This window comes from Ursus maritimus, unplaced genomic scaffold (genome assembly GCF_017311325.1).
Source record: "Ursus maritimus isolate PB19 unplaced genomic scaffold, ASM1731132v1 scaffold_5, whole genome shotgun sequence".
Lineage (NCBI taxonomy): Eukaryota > Metazoa > Chordata > Mammalia > Carnivora > Ursidae > Ursus > Ursus maritimus.
Window position 1 is genome coordinate 54,045,125 of NW_024426663.1, and position 19,532 is coordinate 54,064,656.

The 19,532-nt window shown below is 48.2% G+C and overlaps 1 protein-coding gene across 1 annotated transcript in view; it reads right to left on the bottom strand.

Moving 5' to 3' along the window:
- Nucleotides 1-19,532, bottom strand: part of PSD2 (pleckstrin and Sec7 domain containing 2) — a 36,964-nt gene that overhangs the window by 5,825 nt on the left and 11,607 nt on the right. Inside the window, exons 5-12 of the mRNA XM_040622359.1 lie at nucleotides 18,473-18,585; nucleotides 17,686-17,744; nucleotides 7,462-7,551; nucleotides 5,444-5,487; nucleotides 4,183-4,373; nucleotides 3,933-4,003; nucleotides 3,362-3,519; nucleotides 2,278-2,422 (exon numbers count right to left, since the gene is read on the bottom strand). Coding sequence (XP_040478293.1) covers nucleotides 2,278-2,422; nucleotides 3,362-3,519; nucleotides 3,933-4,003; nucleotides 4,183-4,373; nucleotides 5,444-5,487; nucleotides 7,462-7,551; nucleotides 17,686-17,744; nucleotides 18,473-18,585 — 871 coding nt within the window. The remainder of the gene's footprint in view (nucleotides 1-2,277; nucleotides 2,423-3,361; nucleotides 3,520-3,932; nucleotides 4,004-4,182; nucleotides 4,374-5,443; nucleotides 5,488-7,461; nucleotides 7,552-17,685; nucleotides 17,745-18,472; nucleotides 18,586-19,532) is intronic.

Consider the following 19,532-nt stretch of genomic DNA (forward strand, 5'->3'; position numbering starts at 1 on the left):
TTTTGATTTGAATTTCCCTGATGCCGACTGACGTTGAGCACTTTTTCATGTGTCTGTTGCCCATTTGTACATCTTCTCTGCAGAAATGTCTGTTCATATTTTCTGCCCATTTCTTGATTGGATTATTCGTTCTTTGAGTGTTGAGTTTGATAAGTTCTTCATAGATTTTGGATACTAGCCCCTTATCTGATATATCATTTGCAAATATCTTCTCCCATTCTGTTGGTTGTCGTTTGGTTTTGTTGACCGTTTCCTTTGCTGTGCAAAAGCTTTTTATCTTGATAAAGTCCCAATAGTTCATTTTTGCCCTTGCTTCCCTTGCCTTTGGCGATGTGTCTAGGGAGAAGTTGCTGCGGCTGAGGTCGAAGAGGTTGCTGCCTGTGTTTTCCTCAAGGATTTTGATGGATTCCTGTATCACATTTAGGTCTTTCATCCACTTTGAGTCTACTTTTGTGTGTGGTGTAAGGAAATGGTCCAGTTTCATTCTTCTGCATGTGGCTGTCCAATTTTCCCAACAGCACTTGTTGAAGAGACTGTCGTTTTCCCATTGGACATTCTTTCCTGCTTTGTCGAAGATTTGTTGACCATAGAGTCATAGGTCCATTTCTGGAGTTTCTGTTCTGTTCCATGGATCTATGTGTCTGTTTTTGTGCCAGTACCATATTGTCTGGATGATTACAGCTTTGTAATAGAGCTTGAAGTCCGGCATTGTGATGCCACCAGCTTTGCCTTTTTCAACATTCCTCTAGCTATTCGAGGTCTTTTCTGCTTCCATACAAATTTTAGGATTATTTGTTCCATTTCTGTGAAAAAAGTTGATGGTATTTTGATAGAGATTGCATTAAATGTGTAGATTGCTCTCGGTAACAAAGACGTTTTCACAATATTTGTTCTTTCAATCCATGAGCATGGAACATTTTTCCATTTCTTTGTGTCTTCCTCAGTTTCTTTCAGGAGTGTTCTATAGTTTTCTGGGTACAGGTTCTTTGCCTCTTCCATTAGGTTTATTCCTAGATATCTCATGGTTTTGGGTGCAGTTGTAAGTGGGATCAACTCCTTAATTTCTCTTTCTTGTCTCATTGTTGGTCCATAGAAATGCATCTGATTTCTGTGCATAGACTTGATATCCTGCCCCTTTGCTGAATTCCTGTATGAGTTCTAGCAGTTTGGGGGGGGGGGTCTTTGGGTTTTCCACATAAAGTATCATATCATCTACAAAGAGTGAGAGTTTGACTTCTTCTTTGCCGATTTGGATGACTTTATTTCTTTTTGTTGTCCGATTGCTGAGGCTAGGACTTCTAGTACTATGTGGAACAGCAGTGGTGAGAGTGGACATCCCTGCCGTGTTCCTGACCTTAGGCGAAAAGCCCTCAGTTTCTCACCATTGAGAATGATATTCGCTGTGGATTGTCTCGGATTCTTGCCCAGGCACGTAGGATGGTCACAGACTCGGGATCTTACCCGGACAGTCAGAGACACTGTCACTCACAGACAAGCGCGCACGTACGTCCCACCCACCGAAGTAGAGCCAGACCACTCGGTGCCGTGCAGGCAATGAGCTGCATGTGTGTGCGTGTGCGTGACGCATGTGAGCAGTGAGGGTGTGGGTGCACAGCATGTGTGTGTGCAGGCACGCACACGGGTGTGCCTGTAAGGTATATGCGTGCATGGGGTGTGCGTACACGCACAGGGGCTCTGGGCAGAAGCTGCAGCCTAGGAGCTCAGTGGAGAGACCCAGGACAGGGGCCCAGGATGAAAGGGGCCCTGCCAAACACAGGAAGTACGGAGCTCCCCCTGCACTCCACCTCCCAAGTGGTGGTCCCCCATTTATCCTCTCCTCTCCAAAAAAACCCTGAAAAACTCAAGTTTTGATGACAAAGAGTTTTTTTAGGATTAGAAATAAAATACTTAAGGGTACGTAAGGACAGCAAAAGAGCACTGAAGGGCCAGCCAAGTCTCGCCCTTCCCTGGCTTCCTGTGACACACGCATTCTCTTGCATTCGTGCTCAGACACGCACCATACCCACAGACCCACAATGACATCCACAGGATAGCACACCATTGGCAGAGAAGAAGCAGGCCTCTGTGTGGTGTGTGGCCCATCTGCAAATGGCGATGGGGTGCCATGGGGATGGAGAAGCTCTGTCTCTTCACCTTGTCTCTTAGCCCAAGACTGGGCACCACATAGGAGCTGAAGTAGAGACTGTTGAACGGGGTTGGGGGTGCCTGGCTGGACGCAGCCTGAGGAGGCGGCACTGGGGTCCCAGGAGCTCATACCTGGCAGAGGCGAGTGGTGCAGGAGGGCAGCAGGGGCCGACAGAACTTCTTCATGGAGCTGACAGCAGCGGGGAAGGATGGCGCTGAGAAGATGGCGGCCACCAGGTTGATCCTAAGGATCCAGGACAGCATTTCCTCCTTGCTCCTAGGGACAGGAGGGGAGGGGAGAGGGCACCAGCTCCTCACAATAGGACTCCCTGGCCCCCACCGGAGACCCAGGACCCACCACTAGCCTGGCACAGGAGGGTGCCCCTCCCTTCACAAAGGAATGAGGGAGGATGGCAGGAAGGGGGCTGGATGGGCCTGGTCAAGTCTGTGTAGGGAGCTCGCATCTGTCCCAGCTTCTAGGCAAGACCTGGAATTTCACATGAAAATAAAGCTGTCCAGGTCCAGAGTTAATAGCCATGGAGTAACAGGCCCTAGAGCCAGTGGGCCCAGGCTGATGCCTGGATCTCTGGATCCTAGAGGTAACAGGCAAGCAGTATCCCCACTCAGGCCTCCTGTCCATGCCCCACTACCTCGCCCACAATGCACACTCCCATCCTGAGAGGTCACCTACCAGCCTTCCTCCTTTTAAGCTCATTTGACACATGAAACTCCAGTCTCAAGTCACAGGATAGGGTGTAGAGGAGTGGACAGAAGGCCCTCCAGGGAAACTGTAAGACGAGTCTTTCCCATCCGTTTCCCCACCCCGATTTACAGTCAAGGATGACTCATCAAGGCTCCATCTGCCCTGGATTCGGGGACTTCGGCGCACAACAGAATCACCTGGAGGACGCGTTAGAATACAACTGCTGGCCCAGCCCCAGAGTTTCGGGTTCGGTAGGTCTATCGTGGGGCCAGAGAAACTGCATTTCTAACACGTTTCCAGGAGATGCTGAGAGGACCACACTGGAGGACCTGTACTTCAGGGGACCCCCGCGGTCGGTCTGTGCCAGGCAGATACACTCACTCATACGGCTGACTGTGCTGGGCAAGCCGACAGCACCCCCCTGAGGCAGACGAGGAGCAGGGGGCAGTCCAGGCTCGATACTGCGGGCCCTGGGCCCAGGGTGGGATGGAGGGAGCTCCCACTCCTACTTACGGTGCCTGGAAGAGGAAGACCCTCCAGTCAGCCGTCTTCAGCTTGAGCACATTGGACTTCTTGCTGTAGTCGGAGGCCCTGGTGGCCAGAGCATGGTGCACGCGAATGGCATTCTTCAAGTCGCCCTCAGACAGAGCTTTGTCGGGCCTGTACTCATCCTGGACAGGTGGAGCAGGGGCACACAAGCCTCTGTCATCACCAGACGCTGGCTCGCTAACCCACACTTCCTCGACCCTCACCATCCCTCCCTCTTGCTGTCCCTCCTGTCCCTCTGCTCCCTCCATTCTTCAGCTCTTGCCACTGTGATGCCATGCCCACCCCAACAGAGCACACCAGCCACTCCTCTTCACACCCTGGTTTGTCCCAAGGCCCAGAAAGAGTTTCCACTGCATATCTTCTGAGCCCCTGGACATTTGCAAGACCCCTCCCTGAGAACCCAAAGCTCTGTAAGCCCAAGTGGAAGGACCCAGCATCTGCCTAAGCCCCAGGTCCTGCCAGGGACCCTCTGGGCGCCACAAGACAGAGGCCAGTTGGAGGACCGCACCGGCTCTTCCTGGATGAGGACTCTCACCTTCTGCAGATACAGGATGGTCCCTTTGAGCACCGCGTAGAATTTCTTCCAGCCACGCCTCCCACGGGGTGCTAGGGATGGGGGTATGGGTAGTGTGGCCACCACCACCCACCCCAATATCGCCTCCCCTGCATGCCCCTACATGTCTACTGGGATGTGCAACCCCAGAGGAGTGACCATGGGAGCCAGACCCTCTCCCCCGAACTAGCATCCCCGAACTCCCCATGCCCCTTCCCTGCCTGACACCCACTCCTCTTGCCATCCATGTCGGCGTGAGTCTTCCGAGTCAGCACACCATGCTTGTAGGTGGTAGCGCTGAGAGCCTGCGGGACATCCAGGAAGGGGTTGCCACCATCCAGGATCCGTGTCACTTTCTTGGTGCCTGTCCCAAACTTGTCATCCACCAGCTCAGACAGTGATTTCCTCAGCTCGTCCTCATCACTAGGAAAATGCTAGACCTGAGCACCACCTCCATGGAAGCCTTAGCCCCACATGGACATGTTCTCTCCCCTCCAACCCCTCTCAGGGAAGCAGTCAGAGGTGAAGAACAGAGATGAGGAGGTTCCAGTTCCAGATCACAGATCCAGACCTTTGACGCTGGCCCTCAGTCTTCAGTTCTGACCCCTGTCCTCTGAGCTGTGGTTTTTGTCCTCCAAGCTCTAATCCTCACCACTGACCACAAAGTTGGAGACCTTACTAGTTTTATTCCTGGTCTTTCTTCTCCTCTCTCCAACCCTGAAATCCCAGCTTCAGGGAACAGTGACCCATGGCCAGACTGAAGCAGCTGCCCAAGCCCCACAGACACACTGGGCCAGTAGATGAGGGCCCTAAAGTCTAGGCTTCCCAGTGGAGCCCTGGGAGAAGAATGCCAGCTCTTCCCAGACTGTTGGGGTTCCTAACAATCCTTACCTATGATCTCTACATGGACCCAAAGACCAAAGCTGCCCTGGGGAGCACAGGAGGGTGAGGGAGCCAATTTCCCCTGGAGCTTCTTAATCTCCCCACCCCGCAAGGTCTCCACACCTCTTTCCAAATGGCTGGGCACCTCCAGGTCTCACTGCCTTTGCAGGGGAAGAAGTTAGGGGGAAGTAACCTCTCTCCACTGCCAAGAGCAGTCACTACCTCAACATGGTCATATTCTTGGTCTTATAGGGGGATTCTTGCCTCCTGTGTGCCTACCTCCCAAAAGGGGAAGAGCTATCATCATTGGGAATAGTGGCAATAGCACAGTACAGAAAATAAGTTGTGGAGATTATGAAACTAAAGTCACAGTTTAATCAATTCCATACCCGTTTAACATTGTACACTTTTTATCAACACAGAAAATGTACCCAAAGGGGAGCTCAACACCTGGCTCTGGCCAGCTGGACTGGGGTCACCGGAGCTGTGGTTTGGGAGAAATCAGCACCATGGAGAGTGGCAGGAGTGACTTCCCTGCACCGTCAGACACTCCCCCTTTCCCTTCCCAGTGATTCATTTTCCCCATACCCATGCTCATGGGCACTACTCACATGGCCCATTCCAGCTTTTCATTCTTGATGGAGTTGTAAAGGGTCTGGGACAGGGGAAAAGAGAAAGAGAGGAGTTCAGATCAAGAGTCAAAGAAATTTCCATCTACCTTTAGTAATGTGGATGCAATGAGGAAGCATCTTTTCAGCCAGTGGGGCAAAATGGGTATTTGACTCATAGCTGTTTGTTGGTTGGGTGAATGAATGAGGGATGGGTGGGTAGATGATTGTTTAGATGAATGGGTGTATAGATTTGAGGAAGAGTTGGGTAGATAGGTTGGTGGGTAGGTGGCTGGGTGGGGAAATAAGTGGGTGGGTGAGTGTGCAAGGGTGTAAGAGGTGTATGTGTGGATGATGGGTGAATGGGTGGGGGTAGGGGCAGGCGAATGAGTTTCTGGGTAGGTGAATCAATAAAAGGATGGGGGCACGGGAGGCTGGGTAAATGGGTAGATGGGGAGAAATGGATAGGTGGGTGTTGTGACTGGGATTATTTAATCTCACTTATAAATACATTATTAACAAGCCCTTCTTGGTGGTAAAAGAAAAAAAAAAAAAAAAAGAAAATTATGTTAAGAAGAGTGATGGAGACAATGTTCTATTTTTTGGCCTCCACACTCACTAGCCAACTACATACCTGGTATCAGCATAACCTTCAAACCCACTATCTAAAACTGAACTCATCAGGACACCTGGGTGGCTCAGTCGGTTAAGCATCCAACTCTTTTATTATTATTATTATTATTATTATTATTATTATTATTATTAGTCACCATACAGTACATCCCTAGTTTTTGATGTAAAGTTCCATGATTCATTACTTGCGTATAACACCCAAGCATCCAACTCTTGATTTCAGCTCAGGTCATGATCTCGGGGTAGTAAGACGGATCCCTGCATCAGGCTCTGCGTGTGGAGCCTGCTTAAGATTCTCTCTCTCTCTCTCTGCCCCTCCCCCTGCTCACTCTCGCTCTCTCTCTCTCTCTCTCTCTCTCAAATAAATAAATCTTTTATTAAAAAGAGGGAGAGAGAAAGAGGGAGAGAGAGAACACAAGCAGGGGGAGCAGCAGGCAGAGGGAGAGGGAGAAGCAGGCTCTCCACTGAGCAGAGAACCCGATGCAGGGCTCGAACCCAGGACCTGAGCCAAAGGCAGACGCTTAACCGACTGAGCCACCCTGGCACCCCTCAAATAAATAAATCATTAAAAAATAAAAAATAAAAAATAAAACTGAACTCCTCATTTACTCCCCCAAAACATGCTCCTCTTCCTCCAAGGCAGAAAACTGACCAGGCTTGAAAGGCCAGAGTTCCACCGTGGGCTTCAGCCTCAGGAGAAAACTAGAATGCCTTCATTCCTGGTGATATTGGAGAAATGGGTGGGTTTTTCCCTGTGGTGATGACAATGACAGTTGCGGTGATGGCGGTGGGGGAGATAAAGGTACCGGTGATGGCAGTGGCAGCTATGACAACTGTTGTAGCTTTGAGGGTTACCGTGACGGCAATGAAGAGAATGGAGTGCTAAAAACAAATCTCAGAAAGCTTACCTCTCTGCCTAACTCAGGGACCATGTAACAGTCAAATGTTGAACTGGATGGTCACTAACTCTATGCCAAAGTCATGGGGGCCCTGACCCCAGTATTAAAAATGTAGACTGTCGGAGGGCCTGGCCAGCCCAGTCAGTAGAGCATGAGACTCTGGATCTTGGGGTCATGAGTCCGAGCCCCATGTTGGGTGTAGAGATTACGTTTTTTTTTAAGATTTATTTATTTATTTGAGGAGGGGAGGGGCAGAGGGAAAGGGAATGAGAAAATCCCTGCTAAGCGTGGAGCCCAAAGCAGGGCTCTATCTCACGACCCTGAGATCACAACCTGAGCCAAAATCAAGAGTCAGACACCCAGGTGCCCCTGGTGTAGAGATTTTTTTTTTTTTATCTATACCATCAGGATTTAGTGGAGTAGAGACCTCTCTCATCCCCACCCACTCCAGGTACAGATGGGGGCATGGGAACCCGTAGCAGGTATTACCTTCAGCAGGTCTTTGGCAAAGTCTTGGCCATCATTCAGCTGGTCCAAGTTGGCAATGAATTGCTGGCAGGACATCTTTTTGCCAATGTTCTGTAATGGAGAAATGGTTCTGCCTGAGAGTAGGGATGGAGGCTGGTAAGATCCCCACACCCTGCCCTGCCCAGCCAGAAGGGATGAAGCAGCATCAAGGGTAGTAATGAAAAATACTGCCTAGAGTTCCCTTTGTGTCCCAGAGTTTACAAAACCCTTTTTCACTTTTAAGATTCTATGTGATCCTCAATGAGAAGTTGGGAGTTTTTCCTCAAACCCAGATGGAGTCAGGTTGGATTAAATAACATAATAGATGACATTTGCCAGGTGCCTAGTATGTTTCAGGTATTGTACTTGACATGCATTATTTTATTTCCTTCTCATGACAAGGAGAAAGTGAGGTGGGTATTATTATTATCCCCATTTGACAGGTAAGGAAACTGAGGTGCAGGAAGGTGAAGTGACGTGCCCATGATTACACAGCAAGGAAGTGGAAGGGCTGAGTGTGTCTGACACCAAAGCCCATGCTCTCACCCGCTACTCCATGGTTAACTCTCCCAAGGTCACACAGCACCAGGACTTGAACCCAGGCCTCTTGGCTGCTGAGCAGAAGCTCTGTGTATTCCGTCACAACTGTCTCACCCTCTCACCTGTACAGAGGGGCGGCAAGACCTCCAAGAGGTAGGTGAAGTGAGGGAGAGGTTGGTCTTAAGAGAATCAAAAATCAACTGCCACCAATACACATGGGTACCCCGTGCTGAGCTGGGCTGGGCTGGGACCAAGGGACCCCAAGCAGATGGTCTCATTACAGAAGGCACAAAAAGACAAAAGGCTGGAAATGACTGTACCCCAAGTTCTGCCTTTTTTAAACCACTGAATAGCAGAGGGGCTCCAGCCCTCCAGACCCAACACCTGATGTGCATACTTTCAGACTCTTCTTGCAATATGCCTGTTGGAGGACACACTGGGTGGCACTTCACCTTCGTGAAGACGAAGACCCTTGAACACCAGATACTTATTGGTGTAGGATTTTGTGGATTTAGGTTGGCTATAAGACAGTGTTTTCCAAGACTTACCTACAGATGGGAACAGGTATTCCCCCACGAAAAGACTTCATAATCAAATAAAGTTTATTTACATGTTTCGGAGTCTTTAATAGGCTTTTGTGTGTTCAGAGTCTCCAAAGGAAGGATTCCATGTACAGCCTCCCAAACTCATTGACCTTGTCAGCATTTTAACAAAGAAAATCTATGAACATCATGTGGGACATTCACATACCACAAAAAATCCAGGAAACAAGGATATAAGGCTTTATAAGTAGCTGACAAGCAAGAATTTTCTACACCTTTCCAAAAAGTTAAAGAGATATATGTGCCTTGGGGCACCTGGGTGGCTCAGTCGCTAAGCGTCTGCCTTCAGCTCAGGTCATGATCCCAGCGTTCTGGGATTGAGCCCCACTTCGGGCTCCCTGCTCAGCGGGAAGCCTGCTTCTCCCTCTCCCACTCCCCGTGCTTGTGTTCCCTCTCTTGCTCACTGTGTCTCTGTCAAATAAATAAACAAAATCTTTAAAAAAAAAAGAGAGAGAGATGTGCCTTGATAGAGTATGTTTCATATGTTTATGTGTATATTTTACACATACATATATGTAAATACGTACACAGCCACTTATGTGTGCATTCATAATAGAGGGATATGAGGTGATAATGTCTGGGTTCCACACACGGAACATTCTCCAGCCACCAGTCAGTTCAAAATCAAAAAATAACCAGGCAAGATTTTCAATCCCAGAAATGACAGGTTATCCTGTTGCAAATGAATCTTCCTAACAGAAACAAGTGTTGGTCAAAATATTAAAACATCTGTGTGAAGGCACTGGAGAAATATAAGAGCAGTGACGACTTCAAGGGTAAAGATCCCGCAAGAAAGGAAGCAGGAAGATGTGAGCCCCATAAGGAGCAGCTTTCCTACCTGAAGCATTTGCCATTCACAAGCAGTGGCCAAAAGGCTGAGCAACTGAGCAGTCAGTAGGACTGGAGAGTGAAAATTGGAATTCAGGCCCACCAAGGACAAGGGGCCCTGGGGAAACACCCCAGTCATACTTCAACACAAATGTTGAAATTAAGAAAGGAAATACTAACGGGACTTCTTCTGGCAGAAGGAAAAGTATCCCAGATGGAAGCACGAAGAAGCAGAAAGGAATGAAGAGCAACAAAAAGGGTGGCCAAATCTAAATGAATATTGATTGTATAAAACAATAATAAGAGAGTTTTCGGGGGAAGGGCACCTGGGTAGCTCAACCGGTTGAGTGTCTGACTCTGGATCTCAGTTCAGGTCTTGATCTTAGGGTTTGTGAGTTCAAGGTCTCAAGGTTGTATTGGGGTCCACGCTGAGCATGGAGTCTACAGAAGAATAAGAATAAAAATAAGGGGGCCCCTGGGTGGCTCAGTCGTTAAGCACCTGCCTTCAGCTCAGGTCATGTTCCCAGGGTCCTGAGATCAAGTCCCACAACCAGCGGGCTCCCTACTCAGCAGGGAGCCTCCTTCTCCCTCTGCCTGCTGCTCCCCTAGTCATGCTTGCTCTCTCTCTCTGTCAAATAAATAAATAAAACCTTTAAAAAAAAAGATGACAACAATAATATATAAGTGGAGAGGGCAATAAATGGAGAAATGGAGCTTAAGTGTTTTAAGGTGATTTCATTGCCCAGAAACTGGGAAAACTACATTAATAAGTTAGGATGTACACTGCAAACAACAAAAAGAATTCATAAAGAATGAACAACAGGCTAATAGGATAAAAGGGAATTCTAAAAAATGCTTAAATAATCCAAAAGTAGGCAAGAAAGGAGAAAAAAAGGAACATAGAACTGATAAGTCAGAGAAAACAAATTTATCCTGGTATGTTTAATTATATTAGTAATTCATTAAATGATAAGATTAAGAGGCAAAGATTATCAGACTTGATTTTTTTTAAAAAAGTGTATCATACAAGACAAACCTCTTAAATATAAGGGGACAGAAATCTTACAAACGAAGGATAGAAAGAGATACACATGCAAACACTAACAAAAGTATAGCCATACTAATATCTGACAAAATAGACTTGAAGAGAAGAAGCCTTACTAGGGATAAAAAGAGACATTTCATAGTGATAAAAGGGCCAATTTACCACATGACATAAGCATCCTAAATGTGTATGCACCTAATAACATAGTCCCAAAAAATAAAAAACACAAAGTGTTAGAACCAAAAAGAGAAAGACACATTCACAATCTTGGTTGGAAATTTTAACACTGCTCTCTCAGTAACAGAAGAACAAAAATCTAAACAATTCATTAGCAGCAATTAGATAAAATGAACAAATTCCAGAAACACACAAACTTTTAAAAGTGCTCAAGCAGAAATAGGAAATCTGAATAGATTTATAAGAAGTAAAAAGACTGAGGGGCACCTGGGTGGCCCAGTCGCTTAAGCATCTGCTTTCGGCTCAGGTCATGATGCTCGAGTCCCAGGACAGAGCTCCACATCGGACTCCCTGCTCAGCAGGGAGACTGCTTCTCCCTCTGCCCCTCACCCTGCTTGTGCTCTTGCTCTCTCTCTCGCTCTCTCTCTCGCATGCACGTGCTCAAATAAATAAATAAAACCTTTAAAAAACAAAAAGAAGGAAAAAGATTGAACCACTAATCGAAAACCTCACAAAAGAAAAGCCCAAAACCAGATGGCTTCAGTAGCAAACTTTACCAAACATTAAAAGAAAAATGAACACCAATAACCTCTCAAATTCTTCCCAAAAATTGACAAAACGGGAAAACTACCTAACTCATTCTATTGGGCCAACATTACCTTGATAACAAAACCAGAAAAAAGACATCAGAAGAAAACTACATTACAATATCCCTTGGGAATATGAATGCAAAAACCCTAAACAAAATACTACCAAACAGAATCCAGCAGCATTTGGAAAGGATTATATAGCATGATCAAATGGAATGTATCCCTGTAATGCAAGGGATTCGATTAGATTCGATTAGAAATCTAACAATATACCATATTAATAGAATGAAGGGGGAGGGGATGTCACATGTTCATCTCAATTGATGCAGAAAAAACATTTCACAAAATTCAACACTCCTTTCATGAGAAAAAAAAAACACACTGAAGAAACTAGGACTAGTAGAGAACTTCCTCAGTATTAAAGGCATTTATGAAAAACTCAGCTAACATCATACTCCGTGGGGAAAGACTAAAAACTTTCCCCCTGAGATTAGGAAAAGGCAAGAAAGCCCGCCTTCCCCAATTCTCTTCAACACTGTACCAGAAGTTCTAGTCAGAGCAATTAGGCGAGCAAAAGAAGTAAAAGGAATCCAAATTAGAAAGGAAGAAGTAAAACTATCTCTATTCATAGATGACATGATCTTGTATATAGAAAATCCTAAAGGATACACCAAAAACATGAACACATTCAGTAAAGTTGCAGAATACAAGATCAGCGCATAAAAATCAATGTTAGTAAAGAACAATCATAAACCGAAATCAAGAAAACAATTTCATTTACAATAACATCAAAAAGAAGTAAAAAGTTAGAAATAAATTTAACCAAGGAGATAAAGACTTGTATACTGAAAACTACAAAAAATTGCTAAAAGAAATTAAAGACCTGAATAAACAGAAAGACCTCGGGTGTTCATGGATTGGAAGACTTAATGTAGCTACAATGGTAATACTCCCCAAACGGGTCTATAGAGCCAACACAATCCCTATCAAAATCCCAATGGCCTTTTTTATAGAAATGTAAAACCTTATAGTTAAATTCATATATAATTGTAAGGGTTCCCAATACCCAAAACAATCTTGGAAAAGAAGTTAGAAGACTCACACTTCCTGATATCGAAACTTACTAAAGACTTACGTAATCAAGACAGAGTGACACTGGCATTAGTATAGACATATAAATCAGTGGCACTAAATTACGAGTCCCTAAATAAAACCAAACATCTATGGACGATCAACTGGTTTTTATTGAATAAATTTGACGTAAAACACTGCATCTGTTTAAGGTACACAGTATGTTAATTTGATACATTTATGTAATATTATGGTCAATTAATATGGCCAAGACCATCTAATGAGGAAAGAATGGTCTCTCTAACAAATGGTGCAGGGACAACTGGATATCCACAGCAGAAGAATGAAACTGGACCCCTACCTTACTCCATATATAAAAATTGACTCAAAAATTGACTCAAAAACCTACACATAAGAGCCAACACCATAAAAGTCTTAGAAGAAAACAAGAGTAAATTTTCATAACCTTGGATTTGGCAATGGTTTCTTAAATGACCCAAAAGCACAAGCAAAAAGGGGGGGGGGAAGCAGATAAATTGGACTTCATCAAAATTAAAAATTTCTGTGCATCAAAAGATGTATCAAGAGAGTAAAAAGACAACCCACAGATGGCTAAAATTTCTGCTAAGCATATACCTGATAAGGGCACCGTATCCAGAATATATAAACTCAACGACAAAAACACAAACAATGTAATTGAAAATGAGCAAATCCTTTGAGACAGCTGGCTAGCTCGGTTGGTGGAAACTGCAACTCTAGATCTCAGGGCTGTGAGTTCAAGCCCCATGATGGGTGTGGAGATTACTTAAAAATAAAATCTTTACGGGGCACCTGAGTGACTCGGTTGGTTAAGTGTAGGACCCTTGATTTCGGCTCAGATCATGATCTCAGGGTCACGAGACTGAGCCACACGTTGAGCTCTGTGCTGAGTGTGGAGCCTGCTTAGGATTCTCTCTCTCTCCCCCCCTCTGCCCTCCCCCAATCTCCACCCCCAGCTGTTCCCCACATGCATGTGCTCTCTAAAAAATTTTTTTTAATTGAAAAGAATTTTATTCAAATCTTTGAAAAATAAAAAATAAAAATGAGTAAAGGATTTAAGAATTTACTTATTTGAGAGAGCGAGCATGCACACGGGGGGTAGGGAGAGGGGAAGAGGGAGACAGAATCTCAAGCAGACTCCCCATGGAACACAGAGCCTGACACAGGGCTTGATCTCACGACCCTGAGATCATGACCTAAGCCAAAACCAAGAGTCAGAGGCTTAACCAACTGAGCCACCCAGGCGCCCCCAAAGGATTTAAACAGACATTCCTCCAAAGAAGATATACAAATGATCAATGAGCACATGAAAAGACACTCAACATCACTAATCATTTGGGAAATGCAAAAATCAAAACCACAATGAGATAGTAAGATGGCTACTATCAAAACACAGAAAACAAGTGCTGGCAAGGATGTGGAGAAATTAAAAATGTGTGCACTGCTGGTGGGAACATAAAAAGGTTCAGTCACTAGGGAAAACAGTATGGCTGTTTTTCAGAAAGTGAAAAATAATATTACCACATGATCCAGCAGTACCACTCCTGGGCATACACCCAAACGGAATTTAAAGCAGGGCCTCAAAGAAATATCTGCACGTCCATCTGCCCACAGACGTATTATTCACAGAACCCAAAAGGTAGAAGCAATCCAAGCGTCCGTGAGCAGATGAAAGGATAAACTCAATGTGATATATGCGGACAATGGACTATCACTCAGCCTTAAAAAGGAAAGAAATTCTCATTCTGGGATCGGGCCCCGCGTCAGGCTCCTCCGCTGGGAGCCTGCTTCTTCCTCTCCCACTCCCCCTGCTTGTGTTCCCTCTCTCGCTGGCTCTCCCTCTCTCTGTCAAATAAATAAATAAAATCTTTAAAAAAAAAAAAAAGGAAAGAAATTCTGTCTCAGGCTACAACATGGATGAACCACGAGGACATGACGCCAAGTGGCATGAATCAGTCACAAAAATATAAATTCTCTCTGATTCCTCTTGTTTGAGGAATCTAGAGTAGCCAAATTCACAGAAGCATCAAGTGGTACTGAGTTGCCAGGGACGAGGTGGAGGGGGGCGGTGAGGAGTAGTTGTTTACTGTGCGGAGAGTTTCAGGTGGGGAAGATGAAAAAGTTCTGGAGATTAGTTGCACAGCACCGAGATACACGTAACACTACGGAACTAAACCACATAAGATGTAACTTTGATGCTACATGTATTTTACCACAACTAAAAAAAAATTTTTACTACAACTGTTAAATAAATTTTCTAAAATCCAAAAAAAAATGGGCAAAGGACTCAAATAGACATTTTTCCAAAGAAGATGTACAGATGGCCAACAAAAACAGGAAAAGATGTTCCAATGTCACTAGTCATCAGGGAAATGCAGACCGAAACCACAATGAGATACCGCCTCGTACCCACCAGGACATCGATCATTAAAAAGGAAAAGGAGTGTTAACGAGGATGTGGAAAAACCGAAACCTTCATACGCGGGCAGTGGGAATTTAAAAGGGCTCAGCCACTATGGAAAACATTTTTGCAGTTCCTCAAAAAGTTAAGCACAGAATTCGCATGTGAGGGAGGTAGTCTATTCTTAGGAATTGAAAATAGGTGTTCAAAAAAAATAAATAAATTGTATGCAAATGTTCCCAGCAGCACGATTCACAACACACAGAAGGCGGAACAACCCAAATACCATGAGCAGGTAAACAGATAAGCAAACTGTGGGCCATCCGTGCAGTGGAGCGCTATCTGGTCCTAAAAAGGAATGAGGCGCTGACGCACGCTAGAACACGGACGAACCTTGAAAACATAGACTAAGTCAAAGAAGCCAGGCACAAAAGGCCACGTATTGTATGACTGAATTCACATGAAATACACAGAGTAGGCAGATCCATAGAAACCGAAAGCAAATGAGTGGTTGCCAGGAGCTGGAGGGAGGAGAGAATGGGGTGTGACTGCTAATGGGCACAGGGTTCCTTTTGGAGTGATGAAAACGTTCTGGAAGTACGGAGTGGCGATGACGGCACACCATGGGAAGGTACTTAATTCCACTGAACTGCACACTCCAAAATGGCTAAAATGGCATGTTATGTGTACTTTACCACAAGACTTGCACGACACAATGAAAACACTTGACCTTATCGACACATACAGAATGTGACAGCCACCAACTGCAGAACGGACTTTCTTTGCAAGCCCACATGGAGCAGCTACTACAATTGTCCATCTGAAGAACACGCACGCAGCCCTCTGCCGGCCGCTTTACTGCCCCCCTCTCCGCCCGGAGCTCTTTCCGGGGGCCCTCGCAGGCCCCATGTTCCTGAGATGCCCGCACCCACCCGCTCTCCGAAGAGCCGCCGAGCAGCAGGGGGAAAGCTGGGAGCAGGGGAAGCCGCTCCCGCAGAGGCCTCTGCAGAGCTCACAGGGACTGCAGCCAGGCCCTGGGCTGAGTGTGGGCTCCTGAAGCCACAGGAGGCGCAGGATGGGGAATCCGAGATTTAGGGAGGTTAATAACTTGCCCCAGGCTGTACAGCTGTCGTGTGGAGAAATACAGGGGACTCTACCCAGAACCCTTTCTCCTGATGCTTTTGCAATACTGCCTCAAGAGAGAACGCCGGGATCCTCAAGGTCTACTGGCTGCAGATAGCACCGTCCTGTCCCACCCGCTTCTGCTCGGGGAAGGGGTTGAAGTTTCTCTTCAGCCACGGGCACTGGTGGGGGGAGGGGGGGAGCTAAGGCCCACCCAGCTCAGGGGTATCCGCAGCCTGAGGGGGTCACTGAATAGTGGCTACTGCCGTTCTTAACCATGGAGCAGGCCTTCCAGAATTTGGCCCTGCAGTAACCAGGTCTTGAGGTGGCCCTCAGGCTCGGCCAAGGGTGGGGCAGGTTTAGGGTTCCTTTTAAGGTATGCTTGCAACACCTGCTCTCCATAAACAGAGTGAGCCATCTTGGGGAATATTAACTGGTTCGTAGGCAATTAGCTCTGGTGACATTCCCATGGAGTGGGAATGTTCCACGCTCAGGCTGCCAGCCCAGGCAGAGGAATGGAAGTCGTCTCATGACGACTCTTTATGGCAAGGTCACCAAGGCCATCACCCTTCCCAGGCCAGGTGCCCCAGTGTGCCCACGCCTGCTCAGGCTGCCATCGGGCTGCAGTCTTCATATTCACGACCCTCCAGGGACCCGCAGGCTAGGCCTTGGGGCTCTCCATCATTCAAACTTTAATATCAGTAATGAATACCATTGTTATTACTGTCATATATGTCATGACATTATTCATAATAAAATCCTCACTGGGTGCCAGACCCTGACACCGGTGTCATGAGTATTAATTCTCTCCCGTCTGCCCGGGACACTTGTCAGGAAATCACTATCCCCACCTCACAGATGCAGAACTTAATACGCAGAGAGGCCCAGTGTCTTGCCCAGCGTCACAGAGCTTCCACATGGAGGCAAGAGTAGGATCTGAAGTTGGGTCTGTCCTCACTCTTCCTTCCACTCTATGCCCTGGACTTTCCTGGTTAACTCCAGAACCAAACTTGCTGGCCTCTTGTCCCCAGGAATTAATGAAAGATCCCCAACCCAACAGAGGGGCTCTGAGCACCGGTAGGTGAGCAATGACGGGGCAATGACTGGTAGGGCCGGATGAATGATGGGGAACACAGAAGGGGAACATGGAGATGGGGGGGTCTAGGCTCACAGGGCATGCATACCACCAGCTCCACTTACCACCTGAAGAAGGGCAAGAGAGCCCAAAGAGGGGGGGTCCCCGGAGCAGATGGAGGAAAGAAGAAGGAGTTACTGAGCCACAGGCAACAGCGAGAAAGCCCAGGGCTGAGAGAGCACAGGCTCCCAGCCTGGGGCACCCACCTGTCACGTCACTGTTTGCCTGGTGGTGGGAGGGATGACGAGAATGCCTCTTGAAGACAACCTACCATTTGACGGGTGGAGGCTGCCTGGGGCGAGACAAGGCGGCAGGGCCACATTCGGACTTGCGGGACAGGGGTAGGAAGAGCACGAGGTCTTTTAGCAATGCCTGGAGTCAACACAGCTGGATGGCACATCTCATCTAGCAAACCCTAATTCCCCTGTGCCTCAGCTGTTCTCACTGTCCAGCTTGGGGGCAAGGACCCAGGCAGATCTCAGATAGATAAAGACAGGGCCAAGTCTAGAAGCCAAGTCTCCCAACTCCCAGGTCTGCTTAAAGAACCATGGCCAGCAAGCAGGTGTCGGGAAGGGGGCTGGAGAAAGGGCGAGCCCCAGGACAATGTGCAGTGGGTCAGCGGGAGGACACACCCCTTTCCTGCCTCCCCGACTCACATGTCCATGCAGATCCGTGTTGAGCAGCATCAGAGCACAGGTGAGTGTGTGGATCCCATCTAAATCAGAGATGGTGGCACCCTCAGTGTGAGGACCCCGTTGTTTTCCAAACCCAGCCACCCAACTGTCTCCTGACAGAGCCAACCTGGTGGCCTTGGAGACAGGAAGAGGCCCGCCACCAACCAAATGCACCTCAGGGCCCAGGACCTGCTCCCTGTCCCGCCCCCCTCACAGCACCAGAGTCACTGGCCTGCCCCAGGTCAGGGCCAACCCCCCCCTCAGAGCGGACCTGAGCACCCTGGGCCTGCTATAGGCCAGACTCCTGACTCCTGTGACCGAACTCATCTTGACACTCAGACCCAGGGGCGGCTCTGGGTCCTGGACTACGTCCCTACCATGCCCTGTGTCTCCTCCAATAACTGGCCTCATCCCCCAGGTCCTGGAACTCGGGTCCATCCACAGGGAAAGTCCTGCCACTAAGTGGACTAAGAGGGCCCCACCCCGGGACTCCACAAGGGGACTCCCACCGCACCGAGAATCCACACCGCGACAGGGACCAGTGAGAAGGAAACCCAAGACCAAATCTCGGACAGAGGACTTCCAGGCACGGAGAATGACCACAGGCAAGACATTTGGAAGGTCTCTTGTCCAGCAAGCAGACCCGTTCCAGGTGCCATAGTTCCTGTATTCCATGTTTAGTGAGCAGGACAGAAGTGGCTGTTGGGGGGCGGGCGGGGCGGAGGAAGCCGGGGCCCTGCCCAGCAGTAGGTAGGGCAGGCGGCCATACCTTCCGACGTGCTGTCCTCCGGGTTGCACTGGCAGTACCGGCGGGAGAAGTGCGTCAGGACCCGCTCACGCTCCTGCGTCTCCCCCATCAGCGGGAAGGCCTTCAGGAAGGTTCTGGAGGGCAATTCAAGGAAGCTGAAGACCTCTAGAGTCCCTGAGTCAGTATGGATCCTCACCCGGGGCAAGAATTCCCCCCAAACACACACAGGCATACACACACACACACACACGCACACGCACCACATAAACCCGCTGGAGGGGGCCAGGGCTCCAGTGCCCCAGCATCTTCCCCAGGACAGCTTCCGGAGTGTGGGGGCTAGGGGACTTTAGAATTTCAGCCTTCTATGCCCTCCAGGAAGTAGGCAGGGGACAGAGTATGAAGAACAAAGGCAGAGGAGCCCCTCAGTGGTGCCATCGGCCCTTCTTCAGGATAAATGCCCACTTCCCTCTCCCTCCTCTCTGGCGAGGCCTGCAGGGGCCATACCTGCCCCCTCCCCAGACCGTCCCTCCTCAATCATTCCTGCTCCTCACTGGATGTGCCACCAGCCGAGCCCCAAGCCCCACCTTGGCCTTGGCCTCCCTCACTCTTCCCCTGTCCTCAGACAAGTCCAAACTGTCAAGTCCCAATGACTTGTTCTTCACCCTTGATCTCAAACTCTCCCCCTCCTCTGCCCTCATCATATGCCCAGGACACTCACAGCAGCCTCCAGAAGGGGGCACCCCTGCACCTCCCCGAGACATCCTCCCCGCAGACCCCGACTGGCCTTTCTAAACACACATGCAGGTGAGCTGCACCCCTGCTTAGAACCTGTCACTGGCTCCCCAGAGCGCTCAGGTAACAGCCAAGCTCCTCATGTTCTGGCCTTCCCAGGACGTGTTTCCACCTCCCTCCTGTCCCTCCAGCCTCACCCCACCCGCCTCCCACACACATTCACACCCTGGGCCAACAGGCACTTTCGCTGCGCCATGCCTCTGGGGAGGCTGAAGCTGTCTGCAAGGACCTTCCCTCCTCTCCTGTGTGGCTCTGCCTCCTTCTCCTGGCCCACTTCAAAAGCCACGGG